Raw genomic sequence first — 25,258 nt, forward strand, 5'->3', positions numbered from 1 at the left:
TGACCCGTGTCTGATCTATAGTCAATGAATTCAGTACAGAATATGGAGCCCCTTCACCGGGGACCGTGATAGCCCACGAGTGCAAGTGAACTTTCCTTTTACGATCGTCGTACCTCTCGTACATTCAATGCAGCATTCTCCAGCATAGTTACAATCGATGCGGTCGCTTTGTATATGCTATCGTTTTACTCAATTTCTTTTTATGGGTGCTCTTGTCCCATATACGACGACGACGACGAAAGCCGGGAAGAACCAAACGAACAACGGGACGGCCACATGATTCGAGATTTCCGGCCCGCGTTCTATCCTTACACGAGAGCAACAAACAGCATCATATCGTAACAGTGATGATAAGTCAGGGGCTCGCTCGGGAACAACGTGCTAGGGTCATCCGAGGTTGACCGGTGCAAATCGCATCGTTTCGCCGTTTATGTTCGGCCAACAGCCACAGATCACCCGTATGTATAACACACTGGCTAGGAACCGATCACGATTCGAATAGCTTGTTATCAATGACACGACCAATTTATTTTTTCATTTGACTTCACAGAGGGTAATTATCAACAAAGGAATATCGATCAGGCAACTATACAATTTATTCACTTTTTATTTATGAACTGTACTATTTCCCTAGTGCAGTGTAGTGGTGGCAGGATTAAGCTCCCAACGGACATTATATATAAAACGCGATTAAGAACATTGGCCGGTACAATTCTTCTCCACAGGCGGATCGCGTAGCAGTGTGGCAAGAAGCGCTCGCACGGAATACAGTTCAAGAAACAATCAGTCCAGTCTCTCGTTAAAGTTATTCGTTTCAGCTGCTCCTGGTGATAACTGATAACGGTGAAAGTAAGTGCATTTTAATATTGACTGAAGTGTAAATTGTTCGGGTGAATTGTTTTTTAAGTGTGAATCGTTAAATATTTGTGCAAAAGTTTGAAGAGAGTGCAAAGGTATGCCCATAATTTGGTTGCTTAAACTGAATGACGGAAGGAATTGGATAATTTCTTATTTATATAATAGTGTGCCGCCTTCTAGCTGGCCAGTTCGTCGTCCAACAATGGCTGTAAAATAGCTTAAGTTTTGAGAATATCCACAGGTTGAAAAAAAGTAAGGGTAGTGACTTTTTGTAAACTTAAAATGAAAGTGAAAAAAAAATCTGATTATTTTTTAGCCGACAGACAAAATCATAATATAACATTCAGATTGCATATTGCGAAATTGATTGATGTTTCAGCTAGAGCTCGTCACAGGCTTATGGATCGGTTAAAATTTGTACAGACAAATTACTTGTAGGTATTTTCCAGTGTCGAGAAAACCTAACGTTGCTATTAAATGCGCTGGTCATATCAGCAGCCACCAGATGAACTATTGTCGTAAGAAATTTCCCATCCACAGCGAATCAAAGTCCAAATACACTTTTTGATGATCGAATTTTTCAAAGTGAATTACCAATTTGTGTGTGGCCGAAAACTACAACTTCTCCTCCTGATGATTCCGCTGTTGTACAAAAGTTTACAGTTTTGTTGTGACGCTAGTAAATTCGGAATTCGTTCATTTAGAAGGTTTCATTTTCAAAAAAAGTTGTTTGGTGATCAATTGGAATTAGTTGGTGAGAAAAAAATCCAAATTTCCTCAGTAAATGGCATAAATATGGAAGAGATTTTTGAAGGATTCCTTTCAAAGCAAATCACCACACCGTGACAACGCTGTCTTTCTTGTTACAAACAGACATGACGGCACAGCAAGGTTTATGAGAAAACCGGGAACAATGCAAATAAATCAATAGCTGCTTTCTCTAGGATAGGACCAGCACAGCTTTATAAACATGGCCGAGAAAAGCTAGCAACAACGCCTTTATTGGGAGCCCACACATCATGCCTTTATTGACTTCAAAGCAGCATACGATACAGTCGATCGAGCCCAATTAAGATAGACAATCCACGAACACGGCTTTCCGGACAAACTGACGCGAGGTGTTTCGTACGGATTTCGGAGCAACTCTCGAGTTCCTTCTGGACTCGGCAAGGGTTTGGGTTGATACGGGGTGATGGCTTATGAAACTAATGCGTTATATGAAAAGGAGCCCAAACAGAGAAGCACACTCTAAAATTCTGCATACGAGAGAACAATACAACGTGCTGAGGCAATAAACGTCAGTAAATCCAGACGTATGCGTATGATGTCGTATGAAATCAAGCAATGTGTACGCTTTAGCAGTGACTTACTTATGTGCTTTAACTTCAATTACGAGTCGATAGTAACGCCTAGATCTGGGATAGAATTTTTACGTTCCAGACCATTCGGTCCTTTATTGTATTGATGGAGAACAATGACGTTGAGCGACTTAACAATACTGCTTTACGACTCTACGTTATCACTGCACCAGACTAGCAAACTATTAATATCTTCATGTAATGCGACCAATCGGCAGAATTAGCAATCATTCGAAATTTTTTTAGATCGTCGGCAAAAGAAAGAGGCTTTCACAATCCTCTATCCAGCAGTCAAAGAAGTAGACTGGTATGAAAACTTTCAAGGCATAAGCATAAGCTTGTTCGACTTGTTCCGAAAGACAAAGATGTCACTACGCTGTCATTCGTATCATACAAAGTTGGTCTTGATCCTGCATTGAAAGCGGTAGCATTGGATCCCTCTTTATGGCCAGCTGGATTGATGTTTCGCGAATTTATTTACCAGTCAAAAAACGTATACCGTCAGTCGAGAACCTTTCGGTTTCCACCAGAGGCGAGTATTTTTCTGCCAGTTTTGCTCCTCCCACACTGAATGACCCTAATCTAGACATCATCATTTTGACTGAAACTGGCCTGGACGACCGAATCAACTCCCTGCAACTATTTGGGTCACCGTTCACTGTATTCCGTTGCGACCGTAATCCCTGCAATAGCAATAAATCCAGCTTTGGTGGTGTGTTGGTTGCTGTAGCGCAGTGTCATCCCAGCTCAGTCATCGAAACAGTGAGTGGAAAAAATCTGGAGCAAATTTGTGTGAAGGCTAGTGTTAGAGGTACGACCGTGCTACTGTGTGGTGTATATATACCTCCCGATCGCAACCAGATCATCGACGTAATTGAAGAACATATCTGTTCTGTTGGCGAGCTTCACAGAAAATGTGGTGATAAAGATGTTTTGTTGGTTTATGGAGATTTTAATCAACCACGACTTGTTTGCTATTCATCCTCCCGCAGCTGGCGCGACTTTGATAGACGGCATGGATTTTTTCAATTTACGCGAAGCAAATTTCCAAAAAAAAACACCTTGGACGTACGCTGGACTTAGTGTTTTGTTCCTCTGATCATCGATGGTTGTTAGTTGAGGGTAGCATCGCCCCGCTACTTCCTGTCGATCCTCACCACCCGCCTCGTTCAATAACTCTTGCAACTGCCAATTGTAACAGCGCTGCTCGTGTATGTGTGGATAACGAAACGAGATCGTTAAACTATCGAAAGATAGACTTTGATGCTTTGACAAATCACTTGTCGAACTTTGATTGGGAGTTCCCGCGTGATTTCATTGATGTTGATGACATGACTGCGTGCTTCTGCAATATTGTTGTGGAATGGCTGAATTTAAATCTACCTACTGTGAAGCGCCATAGCTCACCTGCGTGGAGCACTGTTTGCTTGCGTGAACTAATAATTCAGGAGTTTCGCAGGGAAGCAACATGGGACCTTTGTTATTCATGCTGTTTTTCAACGACGTGACCTTGTTACTCGCATCTGACTGCAAATCGGTGTATGCCGACGACCGTAAATTGTATCTGGTAGTTTGAACCATAGATGATTTCCTCCGTGTGCAGGGCATGCTAAATGATTTCGTTGGTTGTTGTCGAAGAAATTGGCTCGTGATCAGTATTGCCAAGTGACAAGGTCATGACGTTTCACCGCATTTTAAAGCCAGTTTTGTTTGATTATCACGTCGACGGATTGCAACTGAGGAGAGTCGACCGTGTAAGTGATCTCGGGGTTCTCCTTGATGCAAAGCTCACTTTTCACTTACATCATGCCGCATTGATATCAAGAGCCACACGTCAGCTTGGTTTTATCTCCAAAATCTCCCGCGATTTCAAAGATCCACATTGCCTGAAAGCTCTCTATTACGCTCTAGTTCGTCCAATACTGGAAAACTGCAATTTAGTTTGGTTTCTACATCAGTTGACCTGGAATTCGCGGATTGAGCGTATTCAAAAAAGGTTTATCCAACTTGCATTACATGAGCTTCCCTGGCGTGACCCCATTAACCTGCCACCGTATCCAGATCGCTGCCGTCTACTCGGAATCGATACACTCGAGCGTCGTCGAAAATGGCAGCAAGCAATTTTCATAGCAAAACTGATCAATGGTAATGTTGATTCAACGACACTTCTGTCTCTCCTGATCTTCCGCGCATCTCAACGTACTCTCCGTTCAACTGGCTTGCTACAAACCACTTACCACCGCACATCATTTGGTTATCAGGAACCGATTACCGCGTGCATTAGGACCTTCGAAATGAACAATTGTTTAATTTTAATGAATCAACGCAGAAATTCGTCGCGAAACTAAAGGGATCGAATATTTTATAACTTTGACGCACATTTATTAGGATTTTAAAGTATAGAATTTTGTTAATACACCGGGATAGTGTCACTTTCTTTGGATTTACATTAAAACTCTTAAATGCGTGAAAATGACAAACAATCGAAAAGCTCATAATCTTTATCATCTTTAAATTTCCACAGCATGATGTCCACCAAGTTTCTGTCGCTGTTCATCGTTGCAATCGTAGGTAAGTAGGTTTCTTTTTCTTCTCTATCGTATAGTTACGCACAATTCAACCATGATATTGCCCATTTTAGCTCCCCTATTCATCTTGGGTGACGAACCGAACCAAATCGACGTGGAAAGCTTACGTCAGCATTTGCCCGCCAACCTGCAGAACCTATCGATTCCGGACTTCGACGAAATCGAAAAGGCACTGAAGGATAAATGTGTCCGGGCGGGTGGTACGGAGGCATCCTACGAGCAGGTCAAACAGGGTGCCAAAGATCTGGCCAACTGCGTTAAGGGTCTGGTCGATGTCGACCAGTTCCGGCGGGAAGTCGAAGAAGCCAAACCGACGGGCGATCTGGATACGGTGTTCAACAAGTACTGCCGCAAGCGAAACACCCTGCTGGAGTGCGTGAATACGTTTTCCAACACGATCGATCCCTGTCTGGACGATGAGGAGGAACGGCACAAGGGTCACGGAGTGGATGTGTTCAAAAATTTGCTGAACTTTGTCTGCCATAAGGATGGTGACCAGATTGCGTGTAAGATATTTTTAAACTTGGTAACGAACTTAAATCAGTTTTGACTGACTGAAAATCGAATTATTTCAGTGTTCATTGCGGAGAAGGGTCCGGAATGTTTCTTGGAGCAAAAAGATGACCTGATTCGGTGTGTTAACGAAACTTTCTCTGGTTATCTGACGGACGTTGACATGACGACAACGACGGTTCCAAAGCTGGTCATTGGACCGAAGCAGTGCGAGTAAGTATCGCCGTGAATGATATTTTAGTTAAAACGCGTGACGAAGTTTGTACGTTACAACACATTTCCTTGTTCGTGTTAACAGAGATTTCAACAAACTACAGAACTGCTTGGTGAGGGAGCTGGAACAGTGCCAGGAATCAACTCCGGCTAATCTCGTGGAGTCGCTGTTCAAATTCATGAAGAAGGGTTCGCCGTGCGATCCGAAGGTATTGTATTTGTGTACCTAATTCTCACTTACTTATTTGCCATCCTCATTAAAAAGCTTAAAATAATTAAAATTCAGGTTCTCGCCATGAAATTAATTGTTCTAGGGCTACCATCTTCCATTCTTCGTCAGGTCTTTTTACCCCGTTCGTGCTCAGCACCAGGAAGTGGTTTGATGTGAACACTTCTGCCTCTTCCGAGTCAAGATTTAGATACGTCAGAGGCCTTGAATTTATCATATATTCAACCTCCACGACCAGTGTTGCAGTCCCTCATAATCTAGTTTCCCTTCGGCATATGCATCATCCATAGCCGTTTTGACTGAGTGTACCACGCGTTCCCAGGCCCCGCCCATGTGTGGTGAAAGTCGGAATGAAATTCCACTTTGTGTCGGCACTAGTGAAAGTTGATAATAGTCCCTGGTTTACCTAGTCCTGCATTATTCTCTCAGCTCCCTTGAAATCTGGTCCCCACCGACCCACAAAACGACGAACGCATGACTTTGTTGATATCGTCTAAGCGACTTCCAGATAGACGGCTCGTACCGTCAGGCAAGTGAAAAGCGCGATCCAGCGCTTGACGTTGGATCTCCCCAATTTTACCTTCCAGTAGTGGTCGAAAATAATCGAGCCAACTGTAAGTGAAGGGTCGTTCATGATGTGCCAGGCGTGCTACTGGAAGAGGCGCTATCGGTGGGATTGTTGGTCGAACTTGACTAAGCTTACGGTAAATGCAATCACGTAAGACCTTTTTAATTACCAAGCGACTACTACTGTTTTTGCATTTCCACGGCGATAGTTGCGATTGTGGCGATTTACCAAGAGTTCCGAAACACGGTGTCTTCTCAGGATTAAAAGATATCGCGCTTCGTAAGCGTAACTTTTCGCGGTCTCGATCCTACCGCGCTCATCATCCAACATTGGCATTAAATGGTAAATGAAACGGTTCTGCCCGATGGTCCCTTGCCCTGGTATATTCGAAGCTTTTTCCAACAATGCCGCAACTGCATCCGGATAGATCTCCCGTTACACTCGCTTAAAGATGACTTCTTCCGCTGCACAATGGGCAATAACGAGCTCGTAATCCCTAGAATTAGAAGCCGCTGGTTTGAAATCTTACAAGATACCTATTCCTATGTAAAAAAATGCAGGAAATCGATTGGTAATGGTTTCATCCTGCGCTGACTTCGAGAAGTGATCCATTTTGCCCTATTATCCCCAAAACTCATGATAAAAGCTACTTAAACAGCTTAAAAACTTATTTGCCGCCAGTGAAATGACCTCAGATAGCTTTTAAACGTTGTCAAAACATCAGAAGAAACAAATCCCATTCATTCCATACTGTGCGAGAATGTGCAAGAATAGTCCATTTTGCCCAATTCACCCTTAAATACATAGTAAAACGTAATTAAAGCGATTAAAACTAATTCAAAGACAAGGGAATAAACTCGAATAGCACCAGTACTTTCGAAAGACGTCAAGAGAGTTGAATGTCATCGATTTAGTACCGTGATGAATTCACAATCGGTCCGTTTTGTCTGATTCTCTCCTAGATCTACAAAACCTTGTTTATTTGCTATTGCGTAAAAAATTCGTAATTTTTCAACGATGGTGTCTTTAGAGAAGTTTATCAGTAAAATACAGTGCATCGTTTTAAACTACTAGGGTGATCTTATATTCATCTACCAGGGAGATGCAAACTTTGTTTTTTTAATCCGTCCAAAAAAAATTTTTTTCTTCAGAAAAATTGTAGAACACACTAAAATGAGCAACTTTGCTGAATATAGTAACTATATATCTTTTACCAGTTGCGAGATATAATGATTTGCTTAAAAAGTACACTTAAAAATCAATTCTGCGGAATAACTTTGCATCCAATTTATTTATTGCTTTCGACTGTTCTCCAAAGTTATTCAGTATGATAAAATACACATTTTTTCTGAAGACTGTTTTTGACTTTGATCTAATTTTAATCGCTTTAGTTAGTTTACCTATGTATATGGGGGTGAATTGGGCAAAACGGACTATTCTTGCATTTCGCACAGTATGGAATGGATGGAATTTGATTCTTCTAATTTTTTGACAACATTTGGAAGCTATTTGTTTATTTTGCTGTAGGCAAATAAGTTTATATTTAATTATTTTAGTTATTTAATAAGCTTTTATCATGATTTTCGGGGATAATAGGGCAAAATGGACCACTTTCCGAAGTCTGCGCAGGACAAAACCATCGCCAATCGATTTCCTGCATTTTTTTTACATAGGAATAGGTATCTTGTAAGATTCCAAGCCAGCGGCTTCTAATTCTTGGGATTACGAGCTCGTTTTTGCCCATTGTGCGCTGCTTGAAGTTTTTCCTGCTGCAAATCTTCTGAATATCTTGACTTGGACGTATTGTGCAGGAACCGCAAAGCGTAGGTTGTAGCGCGTTGCAGTCTATTTCAAGAGAAAATTCACTCGAAAGCTGATTTGAAAGCCCTGTGAAGCACGCCCCGAAACACGAATTAACCCTGTAGTGGCGGTCACTGGTTCTTTGACCGTTGGCCATTCTTCTTTTGGAAGTTGTAAAAAGCTGGGTCCTGTAAACCAGCTGCTATTCTGGTTGAAGTATGGGCCGCTTCCTCATTTAGTTTTCGCTCTGTCCGTGAGATTCGATTTTGTCGAGACCCACCGCTATTGAGCTGACGTTGTCGATTCCAGGACCTCACCTAAGCTGCCGGTAGTTCTGTGGATCAAATCAAATCCAAGCTAGTGCGGTTCTGGAATAGATCCAGTCGAGAACTTTTGATACAGGAATTTCATGTTGCTCTAGGAAGTATTTTACCCGTCTTGTGCCCAGTACACATGCCTGCAGCTCCAATCTAGAAACGGACCATGGTCTTACCAGAACGACCTTTGATTTAGCAGCAATTAAACTGCACTGTGGAGTTCCATTCGCTACCTCGCTGGTGTCTACGAATACGTACACTTCAGAATCTTGGAACATTCCTTGGGTGGCATCACTGAAATAGCACCACTATACAATACAATACAATAGCAGCACAGCCACTTTGTATAAACTTCGTCGCTAACTTGCTCGTCTCATCCTGTACCTTCTCACCACAGGTTCGGTATCAAAACTTTGGCGTGGATGATAAACGGCGAGAGCAAGCCTAACGGTTCTCCTTCAAGTCCAGGTCACGATTCATTCTACGTTCCAACCATTCTAAACATCGCACGGTCATGAGATAACTATCTGGGAATTCCACCTGGTCCTTTTTATCAGATCATTCTCGTCTCGAACCAGTCTGCCACTCCACTATGGGCCAGAAATTAAAATTTTGGGACAAATATATTTGCGGTTAAACGGCATGTCTCAGTTCAATGTGGTCTTCTAAAAATGGATCTTTTAAATAATAACTTTTTGAGTAAATTGTTTTTCGCCTTTTTGGTTTCAAAATATTAAAGATAAACCAATCATAAGTATTTTTTCTGACGATATCAAACTTCTACCTTTTACCCATTTTCAGCAATAGACCTTTGTTTATAAACGACCCCTCAAATCACATTTCTTCTTGTAACATGTTTATTTCAATAGACAGCTCAATGTGACGTTCTAGACAACATTTTGCACATAAAAGAGGAATATTTTTGCCGAAGACTATTTTATTTTTTCTGCATTAATTAATAAGATATAACTGATTTTAGGTTAAAAACCGTCTGATGAAAAATGTGTATATTTTCAAGGGTGGTGTCTTCGGAGAAGTAAAATAATAAAATATAGCGCATCTTCCTGCAGTATTAGGGTGACCATGAATTCACCTGTTAGGGTGATATAAACTTTTGTTTTCTTAAATAATTTGAAAAAAAAAGTTTTTTTCTCCAAAAGTTGCAGAACATACTAAAATAAGCAGCTTTGCAGAATAAAGTAACTATCTATCTCTTACTGGTTGCGAAATAAAAGGATGTGTTAAAAAAGAGCACTTAAAAATCAGTTACACTCAATAACTTTGCACACGATTATTTTATTGCTTTCAAATGTTCTACAAGGTTATTCAGTATGTTGAAATACATATTTTCTGTTAAGACTGTTTGACGCTAGGACGCATATTTATTAAGTTATAAAATGTATGAAGAAAATCCGCAATATTCCCAGGTATTCTCTGAAATACACATTTGGGCAGATAACTTAACATAACAATTGCTTACAAATTGGTATGCAAACTAATTGCAGATACTTGCAGATGGCTAAGATATTCGGATTTTCCGTCAGACGGTTTTTAACCTAAAATTAGTTATATCTTAATTTTAATGCATATAAAGCAAAACAGTCTTCAGCAAAAATATTCCTCTTTTATGTGCAAAATATTTTCTAGCACATTACATTGAGCTGTCTGTTGAAATAAACATGTTACAAGAAGAAATATGATTTGAGGGGTCGTTTATAAACAAAGGTCTGTTGCTGGAAATGGGTAAAAGGTAGAAGTTTGATATCTTCAGAAAAAATACTTGAAATTGGTTTATCTTTAATATTTTGAGACCAAAAAGGTGAAAAAAAGTTTACTCAAAAAGTTATTACTAAAATTGTTGTTTAAGTAACGCTTAAATAGTGGACGACCCCTTCAATATATGCATCAATTTTTTATTCAAAAAGTTACCGAAGACCTCGTTGCTCCTCTTCCGTAAGCAGGGGAAGCAGTGGTCCAAGGTCCCAACAAGGGAAAAAAGCAGGGAAAAGTCCCCGTCGTTGGCACGACTGCAACGCTTTCGGTATTGAAGAATTAATATTTTTTTGAAACGGTGGTTCTACAATTGATAAAGGGACGGTAGGGGAAAGTAATGAAGTTTTTTTGAAAATGGAGGAGAAAGAGTGGAAAAGTGAGGGGGGGGGGGGTTATAGGTAGCTACGCTTAACAAGTTGTCGTTGTGACTCTTACCTTTTGTCCAATGTTGGAAGGTGCATGGGTCGAACCAAGCTATAATCTGAGATTATAACCGGATTCGAACCCACAACACCAGCCAGGGCATGTGGTTCGCTGGTACTTGTACCTTTGAACCATAGAGGCGCTGGACAAAAGGAGACTCTGCAACCCCGTTATTAAGATAGCGACTTGGGTTGGGTTATTTTAGACACAGATCGTGCCTCTTCCTCCATCCACTGTAGAACCACCGACCGAGAAGCTCAATCTAACTTTTTGTTTACTGGCGGGATGACGACACTATGCACCCTTGCGACTTACAAGGTACTGCGTGTGACGCTGCTCGTCTGTCAGCGTGTTAGCCGCGATTCTCATCGCGGGTTTTCGGGCGTTTCAAAAAAATATTAATACAGTCAGTCCACAATCATGGGTCACACACAATTGTGGGCAGGCTTGTTAATTCCTCACTCATTGTGCAAAAAGTGCAACTTTTTTTTCAACACAATGAGCAGAACTGCTGTCAGTAATGAGAAATAAATCCACACAAGGAGAAACAGACTAAACATGAAGAGAAAAACTGACGCGCAGAAAAACTTCTTATTGCCCTCTTTAAATGAGAAACTTTCGGTTTCGCTCTCGGTCCTCTCGGTAGCTACAGTAAGCGTGTCAACAGTCCTTATATTGACTAATTGGTGTCGTTGACTCTGTCCAGTCCCAGCAATTTCGATGGTAATCTGCTGCGAGCCTTTTTCTATTCGTGACGAATCATCAGTCCATCGTAGGCACAAGGGACGAGGAATTCCGCTTACACCAAGCGACGTAGCCATATCGTTCTCCACCAACGTCAGATCCGATCGAGGAATCTCATCGAGGAATGCGTTACTGGAACTATCCGAAACAACTCACATGAAGTGGAGGACCTCTATTAGAGTGAAGAAGTGGATGACGGCAGAACCTCAAAATCATACGCTTTATGTATCCGACAAGCTCGTCGTCCGTGATTGAACAGGCAATTCTGGCACAGCTGCAATGTATACGACTTCCTCTCCAACTTTTATCAACAATTCCGGTCTTCGAATCGTGTTTAACGCTGGACCTGTCAAGCATCGTTGTAGACTTGGTCTTGGTGTACCTAACAACGGCACTGATCGAACGAACGAAGGTTCCAAGCCTAATTTCTAGTCTACTTTTTTGCATAATATTTTAAATCCAACTACATCTTAAAGTCCGGAGTTTTCAACCTAATCGATCGGTATTTTTGTGATACGTTATAATAGACTTCTGAAAGGTCGGATGCCCACCCTTTTGTTTATGTCTGAGCACGCTAGTGCCAACTAACAATACAAGTTTTATTGCACCCTTATGACGGTTCTGGCGACAAAAAATTGTCATAAATACTGCAATAAGAGTGCAATAAAACCAAAATGGTTGTTTGAGACATTCCCGATTACTAAAGCTTACGTTTCTTTCTTCATTTACAGGCAAAATCTGGTCGCAGATGAGCTTCTCAAACAGGTTGTTTCCTGATTCCAGATCCCAGATTGTTGTAAATGAACACAATAAATTATAATTTTTACAATTTTACCAAAAGCAGTTTTAATTTCCCCCGGCTGCAGAAGGCGGTCATCTACGGCAAAAAAATTCCACAAACACCAAATTACCATAATTCTTTGAAATACTTTGTAATACATTTTTACTCTATTATCGTGTTAATGTTTTATTGTAGTCGATATCGGCTAATTTATATACTGTACTGATTAAAATAATCATACCACGTTTCTCTACACATACACATCCGGGGGCGCGCGCGCGTGCGCGTGCGAATCACGACGCCGACGACGACGACGTCCTCAGCTCAGCTAGTACACGCTTTTCCTAACCCACCATCAAACCAACTAACCACATTCCAGCTTCAATCGGTTGCCATTGTACAACACGACATTCAACGCAGCATAGCAATGATACCTACTAGACGGTGCGCTTCCGTGATAATTACAATTACAAAGGATTATGCTCCTATCATGGAAAACAATAATTTAATCGCTCTATGCGTTTCTGCGGTAAACTTTTAGAAACAATCCCTAAACATTGTCTAACAAAAAAAAGTAGAAACAATGGAAAACGATAGACGAATTACAAAAATGTTCTGCGTTAGTAAATGTGGTAGTTTTTCATCGTTTTAGCTCTTTTCTTTTAACAGACAGCTGTTTTATTGTGTGGTTCGATTTGGTAATGTAAGGTAAGTAATAGTAATAGTTAGCAGTGGTAATTTCTTTATTTGATATTCTAAACGTCAATTGGGATAAATGGTTGTGTAAAGTCGCTTGTGTTTGCATGTTGTCACATTTAGCATTATGTATGCCTTAAAACGATGATTTTTTCTTTACTCTTTAAATGCTTCTGCTTCCTCGCGGCTGAGCAGTTCAGCAGTTCGGAAAGGTTTAGTTCTAACTTCTATTGTATGTGTAATGTGGCTAATAAATTATTGATAATTGCTAATCGCTACGCTTGCATGCTGTCTAACATTATGAAGTAGGTATTTTTTTTAGATAAAACGTTTGTATTTTTCGATTAAAACACTCACTGCGGTTCTACTACTTGCTAGGATGACGATCCGTCACTGCGCGTGTGGTTTTTCTGCTCTTTTGTATTCTGTTAGGAATAAATTTTAATTGTTCTACTACGTTGAAAAGCACTGCCACAAGATTTTTCTTTAGTTGCAATATATTTCGTTTAGTTTCAATGCAGTCGACAATTTTTCTTTGTCCATATTTGTTTTATTATTCACGTGATACTGTTGTTTATTGATTTATTGTGCCATGCTTTCAGCACTAGCAAGAAGCACAGCTACTGTTGCTTCCATCTTTCTTTCTTTCTTTTTAAATATCTAAAAACCTAAAACAGTAGAGTAAATAAAATTTACATAGACAACTCAGATTCAACAAAAAGTCATTGCACTGTTTGGATGGGTACTTTAATGCGTTCGTCAACTTGATTGGCGCAAATATTTTAGTGAACGAAAAAAAAACAGAAAAATAATAGAAGTTTCTTCAGTTGAAACAAACTCGACGGCGGGCGATTCATTAGTCAGCCAATCAACAAACTGGATTGTCACTCTTGATCTATTCAAAGAACAAGGACATAGAAGTTGTTTAAAGAATGACTTTCAACGTAACCGAGACCAATCCTATTTTCTCTAAGCATATCTTAACACATGGCAGAACAGGCCAGAACATTTAATTAGGATTAATCATTTGAAGGGGTTTTAAATTTCGCAGCGCGAAAATACTACTTCAAACGGGCACAGCAAAAACGTTGCCAGCAGCTGTGCTGAATTTTCGTTCACTTCTAGTAATATTGTTTCTAATGATCATGGTATGGTTTTATCTTGCTCATATATTAAAATCTAATTTTTTTTTATCAAGTTGCTAAAGAATTTCATCATTCTGTGCAATCTTCCAGCAGTTTGCTCCAAAGACAAAGTGAAACTAAATATCTTCGAAATTTTATTAGGAACGTGTGGTCTATCTACAAAAACAAAAAGTAAAGTAAAAATAAAAGCCTATATTTTGAGTACACTATAGAAACAGAGAGCACGAATACTAGTTTACACAATTCTAGGCACGAAAAATGTCTTCCATATTAATATAAAAGCAATTTTCAAGTCAAGCCAAAAAGGAACATAAAGTAGAAACTTTCCTCAGGAAAAAAATATACATCGGAAGCACAATTTTCATTAATCCTTTTAATCGAAAATTAGAGAGCACAGCTCACCCACCCGATCGCTTACTGCCATTGACCAACACCCGGCTGACTAGGGTAGGGTGGATAGTTGTAGTTGGAAGGTGGCGGAGGAGGTGGATACGAATGGTACTGGGGATCGGTTGCCGGGTAGGGAGCCGCCGCGGTTGTCGGATAGTACGGGTACGCCGGTGGCGGGTAGTAGCCTTGCGTTTGATACTGGGAAGCGGCCTGGTAAGGATATTGGTACGGATTGGCTCCGCTTTCCGGGATGTAGGTAGGAGGAGTTTCGTAACCGCCCGCTCCGGGACTGCCCGAGGCGGGATTAGCGCCAGCCACGGCTGCCGGAAGACCAGGAATTGTTGCACTTTCGGGCCTATGGAAAGCCGAACCATTGGAACTGACGGTTTGGGTCGCACAAGGAGCACTGCTCGTGGCGGTCGTTGTGTAGGAGGAGTACGGAGTGAAGGAGGGAGCCCCAGCCGAGCTTGACTGCAGCTGTTGGTAGGTGGAAGCTGCTTCAACCGGGTTGGCCATGGCTGGAGTCGTCATGTAACTTTGCGCTTGCTGCTGATTGTGAGCTGCAGCGGGCGCAGAAGAAACGTAGTTGTGGGATGACGATCCGCGGGAATGACTTCTCACCTGGTGCTGAGTCGGAGCTGGCGCAGGCTGCTGCTGATGAGCCGGCTGCTGCTGCTGTTGTTGTTGTTGTTGTTGTTGTTGTTGTGGAGGAGGCTGTGACGGACCGGTTGATGATTGTTGATGATAGTAATTGGATGAATCGGTCGGTACGGTCGATGAGTTCATCGTCGTAACCGTTGACGAAGCAGCCGAAGATGGCGGCTGATAATAGTTAGAACGATTCACGGCTGATGACGTGTGGTTGTTAGCGGAGGATGCATACGATGCACCTGGACACAGAGGGAAATTTGTTTGTGTTTATTTTTCGGTGAAACATCTCAGCGAAAATCTATATACAACGTACGACTAAGTTTACAACTAAATGTTAGTAATAAAAAGATACGTGAAAAGCGGAAAAAGCGTGCACCAAACTTATAAATAAATGTAACATTATGTTAGCTGCAGATAATTTAATAGTTAACTTTAATGATGCATAGCAAAACGAAAAACATACGAAAACCGTTTAGATCGAAGCCAAAACCAAAAACCAGTTTTGGTGATTAAAGCAACTCAACCAAATCATCAATGTAAGTCATAAAGATGAGCGGGCCAAGCACGCTGCCTTGAGGTACACCAGGCAATATGTGAAGAATTCCGGAACGCACAGAGTTCAATATAACGACGGCTGTACAGCATTTCTAAAATCCTGTTTTGTCCACCTGGAAGTGTAATTAAACTTTTCTCATACTGATAATACGTTAATTGCGGTTCAAGTTATTCGTTTACGATACAGGACGATATTTTCTCTCTATTTAACTAAATACGGTGGCATTATTGGGGCAAACTTTCAGAGATGTTTACAATAGTTTTGCTGCTGGATAACCGAAAAAAGCATTCTTCTTTACCTTTTCTTTGTTACGTATCATATTGAATTAAACAGCAATTGGAAATTTGCAAATATACTCCACCAAATCTAGTTTGATGGGCAGCGAAATGGCCAAGCAATGGATGAAGCAGGCGTTGGGAACAACATTTCGATACATTGTTGAATGGTGAACAAGATGGAGAGCTCAACAGAAATTCATCCGGGAATTCAACTTGCAGACTCACCATTTGTTTATAGACTTAAAGGCGACGTACAGTTCAGTTAAACGCAATGAGCTGTGGCAAATTATGTTCGAACATGGTTTTCCAACAAAACTGATAAGGCTAAAACGTTCTATTGTTAATGGTTCCAATCAAGCATTAGGATAGCGGGAGAAACATCGGCCTCTTTTGTGACATTAGATGGTTTGAAGCAAGATGACGGGCTATCAAATTTGCTTTTCAACATTGTATTGGAAGGTGCTATTCGAAGGGCAGGCATGTAGAGAATCGGCACCATCTTCACGAAATCTCATATGCTCCTAGCATTTGCGGACGACATTGGTATCATCGGTGTTAACCGTAGAGCTGTGGAAACAGCGAATACGCGTCTTGAAGTGGAACTTAACATCCAATTTGATCACCTGCGCCGGTCAGTGACTCGATCGAGCGACGGCGCCGGTAGCGTGAATTACCTACATTAAAATGTCGCGTTCGCACCACATTCTAGGTGAACGAACGCGCATGATTCTTAACCTGCGCCAGCGAACAGTTTCCAAAACAATTGCGCTGTTGCAATTTTGCCGACTAGGTAAACAAAAAAGCGCGAGACTGTTCGAGGTGCTAAAGCCACATGACTTAAGCAGTGGCGAATTGACATGAAAGGGTAGGCCGCTCAGCGAGGCTATATGCTCGGAGCGAATATGTCATTTGTTGACAAACAAAGTCCCCATGCGAGGGCCAAAATTGTATGCCCGAGAGGGAGGCTCAACGGACAGCGTGAACTCTGCCGCTAGGCAGAGTAGGACGGAACTACCTCGAGGAGGAGTATCCTTAGGGAGAAGAACACTGTTAGCGAGTAAGGAATAACCTTGTAGATTAAGTTTTAATAAATGATAATCGATTCGGATTGGACACGCCAACCCGTCTGGTCGGTGATAGTAGAAACGCTTTTTTCATTTTACGAAAAGAAAGAACAGTGTACCCTCGGAAAGGGGTACACAATCATGAAAGGGGTTTCTGCAATCATATTGTGCACGCCAAATGCGTTAAAATGAATACGTTGTTTTTAAAATGTTTACACGAACGACCAAATTTATTTTGGCTATGCGACGAGTGCGTGAAACTCATGAGAATGGTACGTTTCAAGGAGACAATGTCATCGGTAAGCTCAGCCATCTCATCGATTCATGACAAGCATGCTGAAGAGTTGAGTGAGCTGAAACAGGCGATCAAAGCGAATTGCGAACAATTGGTGAAGCTTTCCACCGTCGCTGAATCTACGCCAATAACCCCTCGAACCGCTCTCACTGAACCACCTCACTGAATCGCCGCGAGGAAGGCTTGAAGGCGAACTTACCACTTCAAGCCGGTACCAAAGCTACTACGTCACATACCATACGTACTGTCTCACCTCCGGTTGATTTATTCTGGCTATACTTGTCTCGTATCCACCCCAGTGTGAAAACTGAGGCTGTGTCCGAACTAGTCAAGGTCAGTCTGCATTGTGATGATCCCAAAGTGATTCCTTTGTTAACAAAAGATGCCGACTTGCTAAACACTCGTTTCACCGCCCGAGTTACTCTTGTTCATCTCCGGGACGCTCATCAGATTGCATTTTGGAAGCTCCTGGTTCCTCTAACCCAGTCCTGCCGTTTCCCGCCAGTATTCAGTTAAGTCGTCCCGGAACTGTGGCTAGATGTGGATCAGGAGTCTTCCAACTTGCTTCCTCTGGCAAGTATACTCGATAATCAGTTCATTCGCTGTCTGATGTCAGTCCAATTCACAGCCCTGCGGGCAACGTTTAAGTCAGCGTAGACAGCTCCGTCTCAGCCCGGCCTTCTACTGACGCGAGGATAACGCAGCCTAACGACGGCGGCGGGGGCTTCTCCAGCTCCGCTTATGGACAGCATTGTTCCGACACATTCGTAATGATTGAGGAAAACGGCACTCCGGCCCCAAGTCGCAAACAAGACGTCCTAGTCTTCTATCAAAACGCCGTTGGAATGAACTCCGATATTCTAGACTACCGACTAGTCGGATTGCTGCTATGATATCATTGTCATTTGCGAAATGTGGCTTAACTCTCAGAGGATTTTCAGGCAAGTCTTTAGATCCGATTACGTAGTTTTCCGTTGTGATCGGAACCCCAACAACAGCCGCAAATCCACTGGCGGTGGTGTTCTGATAGCTGTTCGACGTGGATTGAAAGCAAGAGCAATTGAGAAGGACTCATGGAACTGCGTAGAACAGGTTTGGATGGCCATCAAGCTGAGTGATCGCTTCCTCTTTTTGTGCGCCATATACATCCCACCTGATCGTGTCCGGGACAACGATCTAATCGACGCTCACTGCCAGTCAGTTTACTCAGTTATGAGGGACGCTGCGCCGCTCGATGAGACAGTTATTTTGGGCGACTTCAATTTGCCAGATATCTCGTGGAAACCTGTCCATAGCGGTTTCCTCTACCCTGATTCTGAAAACTCTACGATCCATGCCGGTGCAATTGATCTTCTTGACAACTATAGTGCTACAGTGCTTCATCAAGTTCCTCATGTCGTCAACGAGAACAACCGTTCCCTCTGCTTCGTGAGCTCACAGGACAAGGGCCCATTCGTCTCAGCGGCTCCATGTCTGTTAATCAAGAGAGTTCCACACCATCCTCCTCTGATCGTCTGTATAGAAGATAAACTCCTTCAGGACTTCAATGAATGTCCAGCTGCTATCGCATATAATTTCCGTAAAGCTGATCAACAAAGCATCGATGATTTGTTGTCTAGTATTGACTGGGCAAACACACTAGATCCCGACGACGTCGAAGCCGCTGCGCAGACCTTCACTCATGTCCTGATGTATGCTATTGATCGACATGTACCGAAAAGTAATCTCCGCAGTACATCTCATCCCTCTAGGCACACGAATGAGCTACGCAGGCTGAAGTCATACAAACGAGCATCGTTAAGACAATTCACGAAATTTCGTCCGCTTTCACTAAAACTCCACTATACGAGGATAAACAATTTATACAGGCAAGTCAGTCGCCAATGCTTCTCGCGGTATCAACGCAGTATTCAACGATTTAACATTGAAGCATCACCCGCAGTCTTTCTGGAATTACGTAAACGAGCAACGCAGAGTCCGGGCTCCCATCATTAATGGAATACAACGGGGAAATTGCTTCCACTCCTCACGATACATGCCGTTTCTTTTCCAAGAAGTTTGCAAGTGTTTTCACCAATGAGGTATTGAGCGCGGACCGTGTTGCCCTAGCAGCCAACAACGTTCCAATATATGGTCAAACGCTGGGTGCCATCGACATCAATGTCGAGATGATTTCGAAGGCGGCGACCATGCTCAAGTTGTCCTTCAATCCTGGACCCGATGGAGTACCTTCCGTAATCCTGAAGAGACACGCTTGCTGACACCGTTGCTTCGTTTATTTCAAATGTCCATTTCCAGTGGGATTTTCCCGTCGCGTTGGAAATTTGCACATATGTTCCCTGCACACAAAAAAGGAAGTAAACGAGATGTGGACAACTATCGAAGCATCACATCGTTGAGCGCAGTCTCGAAACTATTCGAGCTGGTGGTCATGGAACCTCTGCTTTCCCACTGTAAGCAATATCTAAGTGTTGATCAACATGGCTTCACGTTTCAGCGTTCGACCACTACTAATCTGCTGTGTCTTACATCATACATTACGGAGGGTATGACACAACGAGCTCAAACAGATATTTTGTACACCGACCTGTCGGCAGCCTTTGACAAGATAAACCACGCCATCACAATTGCAAAACTACATAGACTGGGTGTTAACGGTAACCTTTTGCAATGGTTTCGCTCGTATCTCACCGATCGACAGCTGGTGGTTGCCGTTGGAGATTGTCGATCCGATAGCTATCCGATACCTCAAGGAAGCCATCTAGGTCCTCTGATTTTTCTGCTTTATTTCTACGACGTTAATTTGGTCATTAAGGACCCACGACTCTCGTACGCAGATGATCTTGAAATGTACATCCGGATCCGGTCGACTGACGACCGTCACTTTCTTCAAAATCAACTCGAGGCCTTTGCCACTTGGTGTGACGTGAACTGTATGATAGTGAACCCGGAGAAGTGCTCAGCGATCACATTTTACCCGTAAGAAAGATCCGATCCTGTTTCGTTATACGCTCGAGGGCACAGTAATTGAACGTGTTTCGCATATTAAAGACTTGGGCGTTATCTTAGATTCGCAGTTAACGTACAAACATCTTATCTCGTATGTCGTCGCTAAGGCCTCAAGTTCGTTAGGCTTTATCTTTAGGATCGCGAAAAATTTTTCTGACATATACTGCCTCAAATCGCTATACTGTTCGCTGATGCGGTCAGTTCTGGAATACTAACTACAACAACAGCGCTGAAAGAATCGAGTCCGTTCAGCGTCGATTTCTTAGATTCGCTTTGCGAAAATTGCCATGGAGAAACCCGTTCCGTCTTCCTAGCCATGAAAGCCGCTGTCAACTGATCGAACCTCTCCGTGTTCGTCGGGCTAGCTTCAGAGCACCGTTTATCGCGGATAGCTTACAAGGGAGAACTGACTGCCCCGCGCTGCTGGGACAGATTAACATAAATGTGCAACCACGAGCGTTGCGGAACAATGCAATGTTGAGATTGCCACCTCGTCGCACTGACTACAGTATGAACGGCGCTATCGGCGATCTGCAGCGTGCCTTTAATCAAGTATCGTCGTTATTCGACTTTCATTTGCCACGACGGATACTACAGGACAGATTCACTCGCTTTTTTCGGGAGTGGTAAACCTCGAAGAAGATACAGTTATTTTAAGATCTGTTTGTATACGTTTGATAGAATTTTACTCACTTAATTCGACTTGATTATTTTTATGTTAACCTGACAATCATTGAGGCCAAATCGAGCCCGTTGATTAATAATAATAATAATAATATATGGACTCGTTGCAGGAACGAATATGACGCTTTAACCGAGGGATAAATGGCAAAATTTCCAGCAGAATTTGACGGTGGGTCAACTGGTTCTTGTTAGAAAACGAGAATATACCACCTGCAACATGGGAGTCCGCCGCGGTGAAAAACAAAACACATCAGACCAGTATAATATTGCGCGTACTGGAATACTTCGGCGAGAACAGACCAAGTAAAAAAGATCAGTTCACAAGCTTGTACCTATCACTTCCATGCGGTTGAGGCACCTGCCTCAAGGGCCGGGATGATGTTCATGTGCCTTTCTATACCTCAAATCACAGATGGGTTCAAGTAATTTTTCTTTTTTGCTTTGATTGTTCTCAAGAGAAAACATAACATGTACAAAAGTTGATGAAGAAGGTCGCGTTTGTATCGTTCAAATAAATATATAGTCTGCTTTAGTCTCAAACGTTTTGTTTCACGGCCGGTGTTTGCGAACAGTTAAATTCAGGTTCAGTAAGGTGCAAATCGTCATTTTTAGTGTGAAGTCCACGCACGTTCTGGTAGTAAATTAACGGATTAGAAACTTTTGCAGTTGTTTGGAAGTTGGGAATGAAATTTGTCAACGGAAGAAATATAATTGGAATAGTTGCACCTACTAGAACATCGCACTGCGTTGTTCTATGTTCTATGCTACTGATGCTATGTAAGAAGCGGCCACTTGGCCCTTGAGTTGAGTGTTAAGCCTGTTGAGCAAGCCGGAACCACTTGAGATGGTCGAGGATTGAAAAGTTAATTTTTAGAAAATAAAAAGTGGGAATGAAACGACAATGGGTTGGCTTCGTTCTTTATGTGTGCAAATATACAATGTTGTGTAAGACAACTCCGCAAGCCAATTCTGATATTTAAGACCATATTCAATGAGAGCCCTTGGTTGATGTTTAAAAATATGTGGCCTTTCTTTTCAAGCTTCAGTTGGGCGGATCGCTGGATACAAAGAACTTGATAAATAGCCCAAATTTCTTGGCGACAAATCAATATTGAAGCGGAGCGGCTAACAAATATAACTAAATCAAATCTATCATCTAATTAAGAAAGCTAGAAAGCAAATTCTGTACCATGCCATGCCATACACCAGATATTATTCTTAAGAAAATCAAATAGAAATTTTTTCCACTTACCATTGTAGGAGGAAGACACAGGAGCTGCTCCTCCTCCGTACGGTTGGTGCTGATGCTGATGCTGCTGCTGCTGCTGCTGGTGTTGCTGCTGCTGCTGTGGTGGCATCGTCGTACCGCCGTACATTCCTGCCGGTGCGGGTGCGGTAGCGGCAGCCGCCGCGATCGAAGTCTGTGGATGCTGCGGTGGAGTTTGCTGCGGATACAGTTGCGATTGCGAATACTGATCGTAGTAACCGCCGCCGGTGGTTGCGGTGGACACCTGGGGCGGCGGGTAACCGGAGTATGCTCCGGTGCTGTTGGCAGTTGCGGTCGGCATTGCGTGCTGCTGCTGCTGCGAGGACACCGGCGTGGCTGAACCGCTCAGTGAACTGCTGTTGCTGTTCTGGCTGTGGTTCATTACCACGGCCGGCGACGGTGAAGGTGACGAGGATGCGGAGGATGACGATACCGGATGGTAGGGCGATGGATTGTTGCGTTTGCTGAGTGCTTTCTTCGCCGCCTGGTAGTCGTTTTTCGGCTGCTTGGGAGGCTTTTTGGCAGCGGATTTCTTACCCCCCGAGGCAGCCGAAGCTGCCTTCGGCTGGTACTCCATGAAGTTGTCGGTGGGAGTCGGGGAACGCGTTATGTTGCTTAAACAAGTCTGGAATTCGTTCTGATTCTGATTGTTGATTAGGGCGGAGGTCGTTTTCTCCAGGAAGTTGAGACTTGATTCATACTGGGATGGCGGAGGAGGGGGCGGGGCATGCGTTTGCGAGCCGTAGTAGGAGGCGGAACTTGAGGTCCCTGTGTAGGGATTCCACGACGATTGTTGTTGAGTATGTGTGGAAGGAACCGGTTGCGGCTGATGTTTGTGCGATGTTCCGTACGATGATGAATGCATATGTTGCGGCTGATGGAGTATCGGATTCTTGCCAGTAGGGACAGGCGCGGCATTTGGCACACCGTAATTTGATTGTTGATGATGTGACGAAGAATATGTGGAAGATTGCTGATACTGTTGTTGTTGTTGCTGTTGTTGCTGCTGTTGTTGTTGTTGATTCTGCTGCGGAAGTTGATGGGGCGGAATCTGCCGGCCTGCTCCTGGATAATGATGCGTATCAGTGGCAGCTGTTACTGGTATTTGTGCTGGTGGAGGAACATTTACGGTCTGCTGGGGCTCCACTGCAGGGGCAGCAGCATGAACTGCACTGCCTGGATTAGGTGGTGCCGTAGAACGGTGGTTGGAAGCACACTCGGCATCAGCAGGCAGTTTTGTTGCGGCAGAGCCGCCGTCTGGTGTTTTTCCAGCTTTGTGCCTGTAGTTTTTCAGCGACGATTGTGAAACTTTGGATTTTCTCTCAACCAAATTCGGCTTATAAACTACCTTCTCACGAAGGGGTGGGATTTCATCATCTATTGTAACTGTTGCCGGTGGCTGAAGTTGGCTAGGAACTGGAATATGATTACCAGACTGCTGAAAGTTTTTAGTGGAACTTTGTTTCTGAGGTGCAAGTGAATAAGCCGATTGAATCATAGGAAATTTGCTGCCACGATCGGCAATACCACCCGCGGAAGCAGCATTAGAAAAGGACGCAACGCTAGCAAGCGGAATTTTCTTTCTTCTGCAGCCTACCATTCCATCACGGATCTCGCCTTCCTCCAGCTCGTCACTCTTCATGTCACAGTCGACGATTTCACCTTTCTCGGGGTAGTCGTCAACGTTCATCGATTCCCGCTCGCTGTCTGGATCCAAAGGAACAATACTAGAATCGGATTTCTCTTCATCGTCAGAATTGGAAGGAATGCTCAGTGAATTTCCTTCCGAGCAATCTCCCAGACCAACTTTCGACGCTAGTCCAGAGGAAACTTTCGTAGCGGTTGAAGTCGCACTTGCTCTGCGCCCGGCAGCAGTTGCCGAAGCCAGAGGACCCACACCCTTTGCCGCACCGTCCTTGTTTTGGCCAACCTTGAAAGCCGTCCGGATGGCAATTATTTTACCTGTTTCCAACTGCATGTAAATACCCTTCGGAGATTTTAGCACCATCACTTTCTGGCCTGCCTTCAGCACAATGTTCGACTTGTCCGCTGAACTTGTTGGAATGACCACATCTATAGGAGAAACCCCCGGTTAAATTAAAAATCAATAGTGAATTATAGAAGAACTAACCTATTGGAAGTGTCATTTCTTGAGCAGTCATGCCCTGCCGCTGCCAGACTTCAGCCGGAATCCACCTCGTCGGTCGATTGCCACCAATCGCATTCTTACCGGAATCACCAGCCTGCATGGGACGCACCTAGTAGCAAAATAGTAAACGATCAATTAGCAATTACCCTCCCAATACTAGGCACCAACTCACCGAAGCTACCGGTCGATGAATGATTGACCCATCGGGGGTTCTAATGGCCCGATAGGTCGTTCCCATCGAAGTGTACGAATAGCTTGGCTTGGTAGCCGCTTGCTTCTCCAGCTCATAGCCTCGTTGAGCCTGTCGTTTCTCGGCGGAGGAAAGTTTCTTCTCCTTTCTATCGATTAGCAAACTCTCGTGAGCAAACGGAGCCTTCGTAAGCTGCTTGGAATAAATCTCCAGCATACTTTGCATCACAACGTCTATAAACTTGTCCTTTTCGTCACTGAAGTCCTTCACCTCACTCTCTTCCCCGTCGTCATAGCACAAACTAGTGACCTCCTTCATCGACAAATGGGCATCCGGATTGCACTCATCCACGATGCGATCGCTCATACCCTGCTTGTTGATCTGCCGATCGTAGATCTTTTTCTCCAAGCAATTATCCATCACAAGTCGATACACAAAGCACGGCTTCTTCTGCCCGTAACGGTACACCCGGCAGACGGCTTGCGTGTCATGGCACGGGTTCCAACTGGCATCGAAAACCACCACTCGATTGGCACCGACCAAATTGATGCCGAGTGAACCCGCCCGGGTCGATACCAGGAAAAGGTGAATGTTCGGATTGGAGTTGAACTCGTTGATGAGCTTCTCGCGTTCCTGCGCTGCCGTCGAACCATCCAAGCCTATAAAATTGAGACAAAAACTTGTAAAAATTACTAGCTAAGTTGATTCACGGGCCTACT

The 25,258-nt window shown here is 43.2% G+C and overlaps 2 protein-coding genes across 3 annotated transcripts in view; one reads left to right on the plus strand and one right to left on the minus strand.

Annotated features, from left to right (window-relative positions):
* Window positions 1–674: 674 nt before the first annotated feature.
* Window positions 675–12,233, plus strand: LOC128738332 (27 kDa glycoprotein-like). Of its 2 annotated transcripts, none has more exons than XM_053833381.1 (6): window positions 675–849; window positions 4,741–4,787; window positions 4,858–5,310; window positions 5,380–5,530; window positions 5,616–5,739; window positions 12,116–12,233. In XM_053833381.1, the coding sequence occupies exons 2-6, from the start codon at window positions 4,742–4,744 to the stop codon at window positions 12,134–12,136; spliced, it is 795 nt and encodes a 264-aa protein (XP_053689356.1). In that variant the 5' UTR covers window positions 675–849; window position 4,741; the 3' UTR covers window positions 12,137–12,233. The 2 variants fall into 2 exon arrangements, with proteins under 2 accessions (XP_053689356.1, XP_053689357.1); XM_053833382.1 differs by lacking the exon at window positions 675–849 and adding an exon at window positions 877–953.
* A 13-nt stretch (window positions 12,234–12,246) lies between these two features.
* Window positions 12,247–25,258, minus strand: part of LOC128736833 (uncharacterized) — a 49,719-nt gene continuing 36,707 nt past the window's right edge. The window contains exons 3-6 of the mRNA XM_053831327.1: window positions 24,522–25,198; window positions 24,332–24,458; window positions 22,186–24,273; window positions 12,247–15,286 (exon numbers count right to left, since the gene is read on the minus strand). Of these exons, the coding sequence (XP_053687302.1) occupies window positions 14,421–15,286; window positions 22,186–24,273; window positions 24,332–24,458; window positions 24,522–25,198 (3,758 nt within the window). The 3' untranslated portion in view covers window positions 12,247–14,420. The remainder of the gene's footprint in view (window positions 15,287–22,185; window positions 24,274–24,331; window positions 24,459–24,521; window positions 25,199–25,258) is intronic.

The sequence above is a fragment of the Sabethes cyaneus genome, chromosome 2, assembly GCF_943734655.1.
Source record: "Sabethes cyaneus chromosome 2, idSabCyanKW18_F2, whole genome shotgun sequence".
NCBI lineage: Eukaryota > Metazoa > Arthropoda > Insecta > Diptera > Culicidae > Sabethes > Sabethes cyaneus.

Coding starts and splice junctions, on each gene's coding strand:
- LOC128738332 (XM_053833381.1), top strand. CDS start 4,742: ATGATGTCCACCAAGTTTCTGTCGCTGTTCATCGTTGCAATCGTAG. Junction 5,311..5,379: donor GGATGGTGACCAGATTGCGT/GTAAGATATTTT, acceptor GAATTATTTCAG/TGTTCATTGCGGAGAAGGGT. Junction 5,531..5,615: donor ATTGGACCGAAGCAGTGCGA/GTAAGTATCGCC, acceptor TCGTGTTAACAG/AGATTTCAACAAACTACAGA.